At 51.6% G+C, this 11,756-nt stretch overlaps 1 protein-coding gene across 1 annotated transcript in view; it reads right to left on the bottom strand.

The window, feature by feature from the left end:
- Positions 1-1,063: 1,063 nt before the first annotated feature.
- The window catches only part of LOC144761115 (DNA repair protein SWI5 homolog), a 57,624-nt gene continuing 46,931 nt past the window's right edge, over positions 1,064-11,756 (bottom strand). The window contains exon 5 of the mRNA XM_078646573.1: positions 1,064-2,472. Coding sequence (XP_078502699.1) covers positions 2,408-2,472 — 65 coding nt within the window. The 3' untranslated portion in view covers positions 1,064-2,407. The remainder of the gene's footprint in view (positions 2,473-11,756) is intronic.

Raw genomic sequence — 11,756 nt, 5'->3', positions numbered from 1 at the left:
TTCCATCTCACCAACACCCTTACCATCACACCAACACCCCTACCATCGCACCAACACCCTCACCATCGCACCAACACCCTTACCATCGCACCAACACCCTTACCATAGCACCAACACCCTTACCATCGCACCAACACCCTTTCCATCTCACCAACACCCTTACCATCACACCAACACCCTTACCATCGCACCAACACCCTTTCCATCTCACTAACACCCTTACCATCGCACCAACACCCTTACCATAGCACCAACACCCTTACCATCGCACCAACACCCTTACCATCGCACCAACACCCTTACCATTACCATTACACCAACACCTTTATCACACCAACATACTAAACATCACACCAACACCCTTACCATCATCCCAACACCCTTACCACCGCACCAAAACCCTTACCACCGCACCAAAACCCTTACCATCGCACCAAAACCCTTACCATTACCATTACACCAACACCCTTATCACACCAACATACTAAACATCACACCAACACCCTTACCACCGCACCAAAACCCTTACCACCGCACCAAAACCCTTACCATCGCACCAAAACCCTTACCATTACCATTACACCAACACCCTTATCACACCAACATACTAAACATCACACCAGCATCCTTACCATCACACCAACACCCTTACCATCGCACCAACACCCTTACCATCGCACCAACACCCTTTCCATCTCACCAACACCCTTTCCATCTCACCAACACCCTTACCATCACACCAACACCCCTACCATCGCACCAAAACCCTTACCATCGCACCAACATCCTCATCATCGCACAAACCCCCTCACCATCGCACCAACATCCTTACAACCACACCAACACCCTAACCAAACCATCACAACACCCTTACCATGGCACTACCATTCTTACCAACACCCTTACCATCACACAAACACCCTTACTCACACATGCATTTCAATGACTCCAGCAGGCTGGTGAAGGTCAGAACTGCGCGATAGCAATACAAATGCATACAAAGTGGGATGAAAAGACGATCGAAGAGCGGTCCAAAGAAATAAAAAAATCTGCCCACATCAAGGACGATCATTCATTGTGTCTTTATTGAAAATTGTTTTAAGTGTTTTGAAACTCTCAGATGAAATGAGCAGTAGCTAGCAGTCACAGCTCTGAAAGAAGTCACAAACAAGCCAGAAGCACATTGTTTTAAACTCAATTCTGCATGTTTTCCTCAGCCCTGCAAGGCCTATCAAGTTGAGCCGGCAGGTGAGAGGGCTTCCACTATTAGCACCAGTCCCCAGGGTCATGGATGAGGCAAATCTCCCCTTCATTACTCTGAGCTGGCAAAGGCTACCCACTCTAGGCTAGCGAAGAGACAAGTCTGCCAGTGTGCGGTAAGGTGGCACTGACCCCACAGACTCTTTCATGGAGACGCAGAGATGTCTCTGGCACAGGATGGAGTGAAGTCAGACTGATCTCCTTGACTCTAGGCCCAAACATACATAGGGAAGCAGAGGCAGATCTGTCACAGGATGGGACCGCACGGCACTGACCCCAGGGATCTCCTCGACTGTGAAGTGGTGATGTATCTGCCGCAGGACTGGATGGCTTGATGCAGGCTGACCATTGGGGACCCCTCTGATGGAGACGGAGAGATGGGTCATCAGAGGATAGGATGACGAGGCCCGCACTCCCAGAAAGCGAGGAGCTAGATCTACCCACAGGATGGTTACAGGTGCTACAGACCCATGGAGAACGTGAGACTTATTTCCCAGCATCACCTGGCTCTGACCCCAGGACCCCCTTCAAACAGAAGGTCACAGGGCGGCATGACCTGGCTCTGATGCTTGGTACTCCCAGTCCCAAAACAGAGAGTAAGAGGCTTTCAGCACGATTGACCTGGGGACAAACATGAGCCACTAGAACATCCTTCAGATGACAAAGTGGGACAAAGCGGGAGGTAAACACAGCAACCAAAGGCTCCAAAGTGGTACTGAAGCCAAGATTCTTTCTAAAGTCTGACCACAAGGTGGTAGCTACAGAGACGTATAGGGGGCAAAGGATGTTTGCAGTGTCAGAGGTCAGGCATCCTGCCACTAGCTTTGTGTGCTCGTGTGGGTCACAGGGCAGAGGTCAAGCAGCAGGATCCTGACCGAGATGTTCTGGCTGGTCAGATGCCGTTTTTAGTACCGGTCATCAGAAAGCATTGTCCTAATCCTAGATATTCAGAGGGGTCAAAGGCCATTCAGGTGCTAGAGCTCAGGCACACAGTACGAACACCAGAGATCATATGAGCCTAAAACAAACTCTTATTGCATACCAGCCCCGCCATCTGCCCCGCCCCCAGGACCCAGCACAGATGGCTGTGGTCCGGCTCGCCATGGCAACCCGCATCACGAAGGACGACCTCTCCGGCGACAGCTCCTCAGTCTTCCACATCCAGGTCAAACTCCTTGTAGACATCTTTGGTGGTGACGCCTCGAAGCACCGCTGTGGGGAAAACAAACCTCAGATCAGAAGGCGAAAGCGCAGTGCGACGTCTACCTACATTAACAGCTACCTCTAGAGCGCTGGTCTTCACTTTTAATGGCCAACAACAAGTAGTTTTCCTATTTATAATTGTCAAAGGTTAGTATATCCACAAATTTACATGTCCCAAAGACCAGTAGTATTTTCTAAAATGTAAAGTTTATTAAATGTTCTAATGTAATATACGACATTAATAACACACAACATTAATAACACACAAGGAAGTGAAATTATTATTGAGGTCATAAAAGTGTACATCAATAATTATGGAGCTCCATAATCACAATCAGTAGACCAATAGACAACGTGTAATTACAAACTTCAAAACAGAACACAAACATATAACAATAACTCAGGTACATACAGAAATCACAAAGCAAGAGACAATATCATACACAAAATATACAATACAAATATTCACAAAAACACAGGTAATGCGCTGATGCGTGTTTTAGAGGTGAGAGATTTTATGCCAATTCCTTCATCAGGGCGCTGTAAAAACATGTAGGGTGGTGGCCAGCAGCCATCCTGGATACAAATATTGTTCCTCAATGTACAATAAGAGGGGCTCAATAAATATACATACTGCATATGTTGGGTAGAAGTGATGTCATCTGATGACAGAAAATGATGTCGCTGTTACAGGTCAATGTAGATGGCGCCTCTCCCCAGTTGACGAGATGCTAAAGATAGCTATACCTTATAGTCGAACAGCAAAATGGGAAGGGGTCCGCGGTATGCGATACCAATATAAGAAAGCCACCATAGCGAAAATTCAGGTAGCGCAGTACAGACTACGACATGGGGGAAGTTAAGTGGCAATAGGACAATAAGGCAACTCACGCAGCCTGGAATAAGGAGCTGCTTAATAACAGGAGGGGAGCTCGGAATACTCTGCTCCTCCTTTTGCTGACTAATAAATCAAGTGGTACAAAAGGGGGTGGTGATGGACAGAGCATCTGAACCAATCAAACACTCACACCCAGTCAAAAGATCTGGGTTTGATCCATCACCGTTCTTTAGCCCACTCTGCCACTCCAGTTCAGACATGGCTATATGCAAATCAGTCTGAGCCTGTGCCTCATGGGAACAGTCCAGCCCGAACTGCCAAGCCATGTCTTCCCTGGACCGGAATCAAGCTTCCGAGGACCGGTTTCTGGCATTACAGCCGTCTTCAGCCCGGCTTGCTTGACTCCAGTGGCAAAGTGAGCAAGGGACTCACGTCTGAGCATACCCTGCCACACTTATGGCGGCCAAAAGCGGTACAAAAGGGGGTGGTGATGGACGGAGCATATAAGAAAGCCACCATAGCGAAAATTCAGGTAGCGCAGTACAGGCTACAACATGGGGGAAGTTAAGTGGCAATAGGACAATAAGGCAACTCACGCAGCCTGGAATAAGGAGCTGCTTAATAGCAGGAGGGGAGCTCGGAATACTCGGCTCCTCCTTTTGCTGACTAATAAATCAAGGCAACGATGAGGCTGTCTTTACGACAGATGACATCACTTCTACCCAACGTATGTTGTACATTGAGGAACAATATTTGTATCCAGGATGACTGCTGGCCACTACCCTACATGTTTTTATAGCACCCTGATGAAGGAATTGGCATAAAACGCGCGTCGGCGCATTACCTGTATTTTTGAGAATATTTGAATTGTATATTTTGTGTATGATATTGCCTCTTGCTTTGTGATTTGTGTATGTACCGTGATTTATTGTTCTATGTTTGTGTTCTGTTTTGAAGTTTGTAATTACACATTGTCTATCGTTCTACTGATTCTGAGTATGGGGCTCCATAATTATTGATGTACACTTTTATGACCTTTATGATAATTTCAGTTTCATATGTCTTATTTACTGGTCTTTGGGACATGTAAATATGTGGATATACTACCCTTTGAAAATTATAAATAGGGAAGCTGTACTGGTTGTTGGCTATTGTAATTCTCTTGCTCTCTTATTAATCTGTTTCAGGGGCCCTCTCTGTTTATTTACTTCAAACTTTTAATGGCACCCCCACTCCGGGGAGAAAATAAACGGACCACCCCCACTTTAACTGTACTGCAGTTAAGTTTGTTACGATTATAATAACGCAAATATATGATTGTCAAACATACTATTCTGGCCAGGGAGGCCGTACTAACGTGTAAAAGCATCCACAGTGTGATTATTAAAAATGGGGTGGAGGTTTTGAAGTATATCTGGAGTCTACTCCCAGCTAGGACATAAATAACAAGCATTTGCAATGCAATAGGTCTCGCATTTATGAGAGTTTGTGCTATTGGCATTGTAAATGACAATGCCTTTTATTTATGTGTTGTTTTTAAAACAGAAGTAAAAGTCATTGTCATTTACAATGGCAATAGCTTAAACTCTCGCAAATTCGAGACCTACTGCATGGCAAATGCGTTCAGCGCCCGTGGTATAATTTTTTTTAAAAAAAGCATTAGGAGAGCGAGTGGCCACAAAGCTATTTGAGAAACTAGTGTTTGGAGGCTGTAATTAAAGCCTACCAAGTACCAACACACGTAACAGGGGGTGTGACCATGGGAGGCTACAAAATGAGACAAGTTAGTACTAAGGAGAGACTACTATGCCTACTGACCAAAGAACAGCCACAGTTTACAGTGGGAGGAAATGCTTTGTCAGTCACAATTCTGAATGATTGTTCTCCTTTATGATAATTAAACATTAGATGTGCAGTTTACACACATCTCTGCAGTAGGCGCCCTGTTCTCTGAGCTTCCTCTCTACTCTACTTTCGTGTAGGGCTTTCTTATTAATGCGGCCCAATTCTGTCTATTTTGACCAATACGATTTTTCTGTCTTGAACTTATATCTACCGAGAGAAAGAAACCACCCTGCTCTCTTTGGACCACTCTTAGTATTCCACCGGAACGCCGATAAAGAGTTAATTGCCATCATATTCAAACATACTCTGGAGAGCATTTCTTTTGGTACTGCCATGTTCGCAAGAAAATGCAGCACATTTTATGCACCATTTTCATTGTGATAAAAAATAAGTAACACTTTGGATGTAAGTGATTTTAACATTTCTAAGATCCTTTATTTGCTATGTTTGCAACAGAGGTGATAACAACCAAACACAATAACCTTCAAACGTGACAGCGTTTATGCTTCACTCGTGCCGCCGTATCTACTTAGAAATATGTCCCTGAAAATACATCTGCATGAATTATATAATGTGCCTGTAGAAAAAAAGGGGGAGAACAGAGACTGACTCTATGCCATTCATCCTCAACACTTTAATTAGGCCATAACAAATCAGATAATATATATACTCCTAGAAACCGACAGCGGGGCATGCAGTGCTATGTAATTGACTGCCAATAATGGAAAGCAACTGTAACCGAAAAGTGAGTCGGCGCTGATGTTGGATAAATCTTAATTGTGTTGCAGTGTGACCAAATCTAGTGGTGACTGTACGGGTGCAGGAACAGCTCTTCGGAACCACGCCGTAAAAATAATAACACGTTCATGCTCATCCCAAGGGAACGGGCTCACTGTGAATCAGCGCACGATTCTCCCACAAGTGTAAAGGCTCCGACGCAGCATTCCGCTGTAAAATTCACCCTGTCTGGGGGCATTAGCCTGCTCACTTGAAGGCACGGTGAAGTGGCGCGCGTGCCTTGGCGGGGCTTGCTTGTGTGCTTCCCAGAGAGACAGGAGATTGGGAACGCGCGCGCGCGGCCGGCTCCGATCGCTTTCCTGAGCGTGCGCGTGCCAGTCTCCTGGGAAGCAGACTCGGCAACTATAGTATCGCGCCTGCGCGATGCGCATATGGCTTCGCCATATGCATCGCAGGCGCGAGACCTAACAAAAAAAGATGCCAGCGATGGCCCATTACAGAGTGGCTTACTGCCGCTTATTTCCTTCAGCTTAAAGCAAAGCACTGTTATCAGCATAATGCTTCTTTCGGCCGGAACCTTCTCACACCATCAGCACCCCCCCGCCAACTGATTCAGATCCCTTCCCCTCCAGTCAAGTTTCTCCCCCTTCACACAGCCAGGCCCCTCCCCCAAACAGAGCCAGTTCCCTCCCCCAAACACAGCCAGGTCCCTCCCCCAAACACAGCCAGGTCCCTCCCCCAAACACAGCCAGGTCTCTCCCCCAAACACAGCCAGGTCCCTCCCCCAAACACAGCCAGGTCCCTCCCCCAAACAGAGCCAGGTCTCTCCCCCAAACAGAGCCAGGTCCCTCCCCAAACAGAGCCAGGTCCCTCCCCCAAACACAGCCAGGTCCCTCCCCCAAACACAGTTAGGTCCCTCCCCCTTCACAGTCAGTTCCCTCCCCCTTCACAGTCAGGTCCCTCCACCAAACACAGCCAGGCCCCTCCCCCAAACAGGGCCAGGTCCCTCCCCCAAACAGGGCCAGGCCCCTCCACCAAACACAGCCAGTTTCCTCCCCCAAACACAACCAGGTCCCTCCCCCAAACACAGCCAGGTCCCTCCACCAAACACAGCCAGGTCCCTCCCCCAAACAGAGCCAGGTCTCTCCCCCAAACAGAGCCAGGTCCCTCCCCAAACAGAGCCAGGTCCCTCCCCCAAACACAGCCAGGTCCCTCCCCCAAACACAGTTAGGTCCCTCCCCCTTCACAGTCAGTTCCCTCCCCCTTCACAGTCAGGTCCCTCCACCAAACACAGCCAGGCCCCTCCCCCAAACAGGGCCAGGTCCCTCCCCCAAACAGAGCCAGGCCCCTCCACCAAACACAGCCAGTTTCCTCCCCCAAACACAACCAGGTCCCTCCCCCAAACACAGCCAGGTCCCTCCCCCAAACACAGCCAGGTCCCTCCCCCAAACAGAGCCAGGTCCCTCCCAAACACAGCCAGGCCCCTCGACCAAACACAGCCAGGTCCCTCCCCTCCCCCAAACACAGCCAGGTCCCTCCCCCAAACACAGCCAGGTCCCTCCCAAACACAGCCAGGCCCCTCCACCAAACACAGCCAGGCCCCTCGACCAAACACAGCCAGTTCCCTCCCCCAAACACAGCCAGGTCCCTCCCCCAAACACAGCCAGGTCCCTCCCCCAAACACAGCCAGGTCCCTCCCCCTTCACAGTCAGTTCCCTCACCCTTCACAGTCAGGTCCCTCCCCCAAACAGAGCCAGGTCCTTCCCCCAAACAGAGCCAGGTCCCTCCCCAAACACAGCCAGGCCCCTCCACCAAACACAGCCAGGCCCCTCCACCAAACACAGCCAGGCCCCTCCACCAAACACAGCCAGGCCCCTCCACCAAACACAGCCAGGCCCCTCCACCAAACACAGCCAGGCCCCTCCACCAAACACAGCCAGGCCCCTCCACCAAACAAAGCCAGGCCCCTCCACCAAACAAAGCCAGGCCCCTCCACCAAACACAGCCAGGCCCCTCCACCAAACACAGCCAGGCCCCTCCACCAAACACAGCCAGGTCCCTCCCCCAAACACAGCCAGGCCCCTCCACCAAACACAGCCAGGTCCCTCCACCAAACACAGCCAGGCCCCTCCACCAAACACAGCCAGGCCCCTCCACCAAACACAGCCAGGTCCCTCCACCAAACACAGCCAGGCCCCTCCACCAAACACAGCCAGGCCCCTCCACCAAACACAGCCAGGTCCCTCCCCCAAACACAGCCAGGCCCCTCCACCAAACACAGCCAGGTCCCTCGACCAAACACAGCCAGGTCCCTCGACCAAACACAGCCAGTTCCCTCCCCCAAACACAGCCAGGTCCCTCCCCCAAACACAGCCAGGTCCCTCCCCCTTCACAGTCAGTTCCCTCACCCTTCACAGTCAGGTCCCTCCCCCAAACAGAGCCAGGTCCTTCCCCCAAACAGAGCCAGGTCCCTCCCCAAACACAGCCAGGCCCCTCCACCAAACACAGCCAGGCCCCTCCACCAAACACAGCCAGGTCCCTCCCCCAAACACAGCCAGGTCCCTCCACCAAACACAGCCAGGCCCCTCCACCAAACACAGCCAGGCCCCTCCACCAAACACAGCCAGGCCCCTCCACCAAACACAGCCAGGCCCCTCCACCAAACACAGCCAGGCCCCTCCACCAAACACAGCCAGGTCCCTCCACCAAACACAGCCAGGCCCCTCCACCAAACACAGCCAGGCCCCTCCACCAAACACAGCCAGGTCCCTCCACCAAACACAGCCAGGCCCCTCCACCAAACACAGCCAGGCCCCTCCACCAAACACAGCCAGGTCCCTCCCCCAAACACAGCCAGGCCCCTCCACCAAACACAGCCAGGTCCCTCCCAAACACAGCCAGGCCCCTCGACCAAACACAGCCAGTTCCCTCCCCCAAACACAGCCAGGTCCTTCCCCCAAACACAGCCAGGTCCCTCCCCCTTCACAGTCAGTTCCCTCCCCCTTCACAGTCAGGTCCCTCCCCCAAACAGAGCCAGGTCCTTCCCCCAAACAGAGCCAGGTCCCTCCCCAAACACAGCCAGGCCCCTCCACCAAACACAGCCAGGCCCCTCCACCAAACACAGCCAGGCCCCTCCACCAAACACAGCCAGGCCCCTCCACCAAACACAGCCAGGCCCCTCCACCAAACACAGCCAGGCCCCTCCACCAAACACAGCCAGGTCCCTCCCCCAAACACAGCCAGGCCCCTCCACCAAACACAGCCAGGTCCCTCCCAAACACAGCCAGGCCCCTCGACCAAACACAGCCAGTTCCCTCCCCCAAACACAGCCAGGTCCATCCCCCATACACAGCCAGGTCCCTTCCCCTTCACAGTCAGTTCCCTCCCCCTTCACAGTCAGGTCCCTCCCCCAAACACAGCCAGGTCCCTCCCCCAAACACAGCCAGGCCCCTCCCCCAAACACAGCCAGGCCCCTCCACCCAGTCAGGTTCCTAACCCTCCACACAGTCAGGACCCCCCCACAACACCAACAGGACACCGCCAACACCAGCACAAACTCCACCCCCTTCCCCACAATCCTAGCCAGGTCCCTCCATTGAGCCAGGCTCCCACAAAGCGAAGCACTCCAACAGCCTGGCCTCACAGAGGAGGGTCCAAGTTGTAAATATTATTTTTAGGAGACAAAACTCTTCAGCCAAATTATGCATCAACATCTTATAAAATATTATTATAAAGAAACATTTGATATTTCTGGGACTAAAGATCCAGACGCAGGGTGCCCAGGTGGAAGCATCAGGCGAGGCAGGTGCAGTGGGAGCAAATCCCGCCCCTTTGGGAGGTTCCCAAAGTAAAAGGCCGAGCTCATGAATGGCAGTGGAGGGGATTAAATGTGCATCTTGATGCTGCTTCATCTATTCTGCATCAGCTGCTTTCAGCAGAGTCTCGGTTTCAGGTTTGTGGCTCAGTGAATCACAGCTATACGTACATGTAGTGCAAACCGCGAGCCCCCTGCGGCAGGTCTAGTGCTCCAGAGAGGAGGGGTGTGTAGTGAAAAGCCCCAGCCTGCTGCGGTATGTCTAGTGCTTCAGAGAGATGGGGTTGAATGATCGTAGGTTTCTTTTGGGTACGTGGAAGTTTATTCTGTCGTTGAGGTATTTTGCTCTGTTGTTGTGGAGGCATAGTAGGCGTGAGTAAGGCTTTTGAAGGTGACTTCTCCACGGGGAGCCAGTAGAGTCTCCACAGGTGTTGGCTGATGTGTTCGTGCCGGGGATGCCGAGGACGAGTCTGGCCGCGGTGTTCTGTACTGTTTGGAGTTTGCGGAGTAGGGACGGTGTAGAGTGCTTTGCCATAGTCCAGTCTGCTGGTGATGAGTGCGTGGGTGGACGTCTTCCTTGACTCGGTGGGGATCCATTTGAAGGTCTTGCGGAGGATGTTGAAACAGCTGGAGGTGACGGCGTTGACCTGTCAGTTCATGGTATGGGAAGAGTCGAGTACGATGCCATGGTTTTTGCCATGGTCTGAGGGGGGCGTGGGGGCTTCAGAGGGCGATGGGCCACCAGGTGTTGTCCAATGCTGAAGGGGTGGTTCCAAGGACAAGGACTTGTCTTCTCAGCGGTGAGCTTCAGGCAGCTGTTGGTCATCCAGACTGCGACTTCTTGCATTCCTCTCTGGAGTTAAGCTTTGCGGTGGTGGGGTCTCTGGTGAGGTAGAGGATCAGCTGGGTATTATCGGCGTAGAATATAAAGAGGAGGCCGTGTTTTCGGACGGAGGCTACAAGGGGGCCATGTAGATGTTGAAGAGGGTTGTGCTTAGAGATGACCATGGTGGGACTCCGCAGGTGACTTTCGTAGGGGCGGAGAGGAAGGGCGATAGCCTGATCCTCTGGCTTCTTCCGGTGAGGAACGAGCGGATACAGTTCAGGGCGGTTCCTTGTATGCCGGCATCTCGCCGTAATAAATCCTCACTGATGTCAGTGTTGGATTTATTAATGAATGCAGACAGAGGACACCTTAGAGGGCCCCTTGAAAACCTACCTAGCACTGGTGTGGTCTCAGACTAGTCCTAGCCAGCCACCACCACCACCAGACCTGCTTCTGGCCTCCTGGGGCGAGGGCCAGCACTCTCAGAGGCCAGGAACAAAGGCTGCTCTGGGTGCTTCACACCTCCTCCAGGATGGCCTTCATGAATGGGGAGCTTCAAAGGCGATGCCGCCTTTGAAATGCAACCCAGGCATCTCCAGACAGTGGAGGATGCCAAACCCCCCTGTCCTGCTCCACATTTGGCAGGAGGACAGGTGGGAAAGTTAGTTAGATGAGGAGGTGTGCCCACATTCAGCCTGCACCACCCCTAAGGTGAGGCAGGTGCTGGGAGCACAACTTTTCCAATTCCTCCATTTTCAGATGGCAGGAATTAGTCTACCAGGGTTAGGGTAGTGCTTCTTCCCACAGGAAGTGGCCCATTGGCTACTACCTGTCACTCCATTTAACGTCCCTAAATGTTGTATTTTGGTGGCATCCCTGGACCTTGCAACTTCGATTCTACGAACACAAAGAAGATACAGAGACAGAAGAGCTGCTGACCCAAGAACTGAAGCCCTGCTGTACAATTCAGCCGCCAAACCCTGCCTGCTGCCTAAAGGACTCGCCAATCACAGTGTGCTGTCTCGTTGTGCATATGTGAGGCCTTCAAGAATCGTGGACTCCCCCAGCCTTCTACAAATCGCCAAAGAACTCCCTTGGAGTCAAGATACCTCTACCCTGCAGACCGCAGGCCCCAAAGTCACGAAATCTGATTTTTTGACTTGCTGCTCCTCTGCAACTCTGACGCAGCAGCCGAAGTACATCAGCTCCAGAGGGTCAGATCTGTCCTCCCA

This window comes from Lissotriton helveticus, chromosome 5_2 (genome assembly GCF_964261635.1).
Source record: "Lissotriton helveticus chromosome 5_2, aLisHel1.1, whole genome shotgun sequence".
Taxonomy (NCBI): domain Eukaryota; kingdom Metazoa; phylum Chordata; class Amphibia; order Caudata; family Salamandridae; genus Lissotriton; species Lissotriton helveticus.
This window is presented reverse-complemented; position numbering and strand designations above follow the sequence as displayed.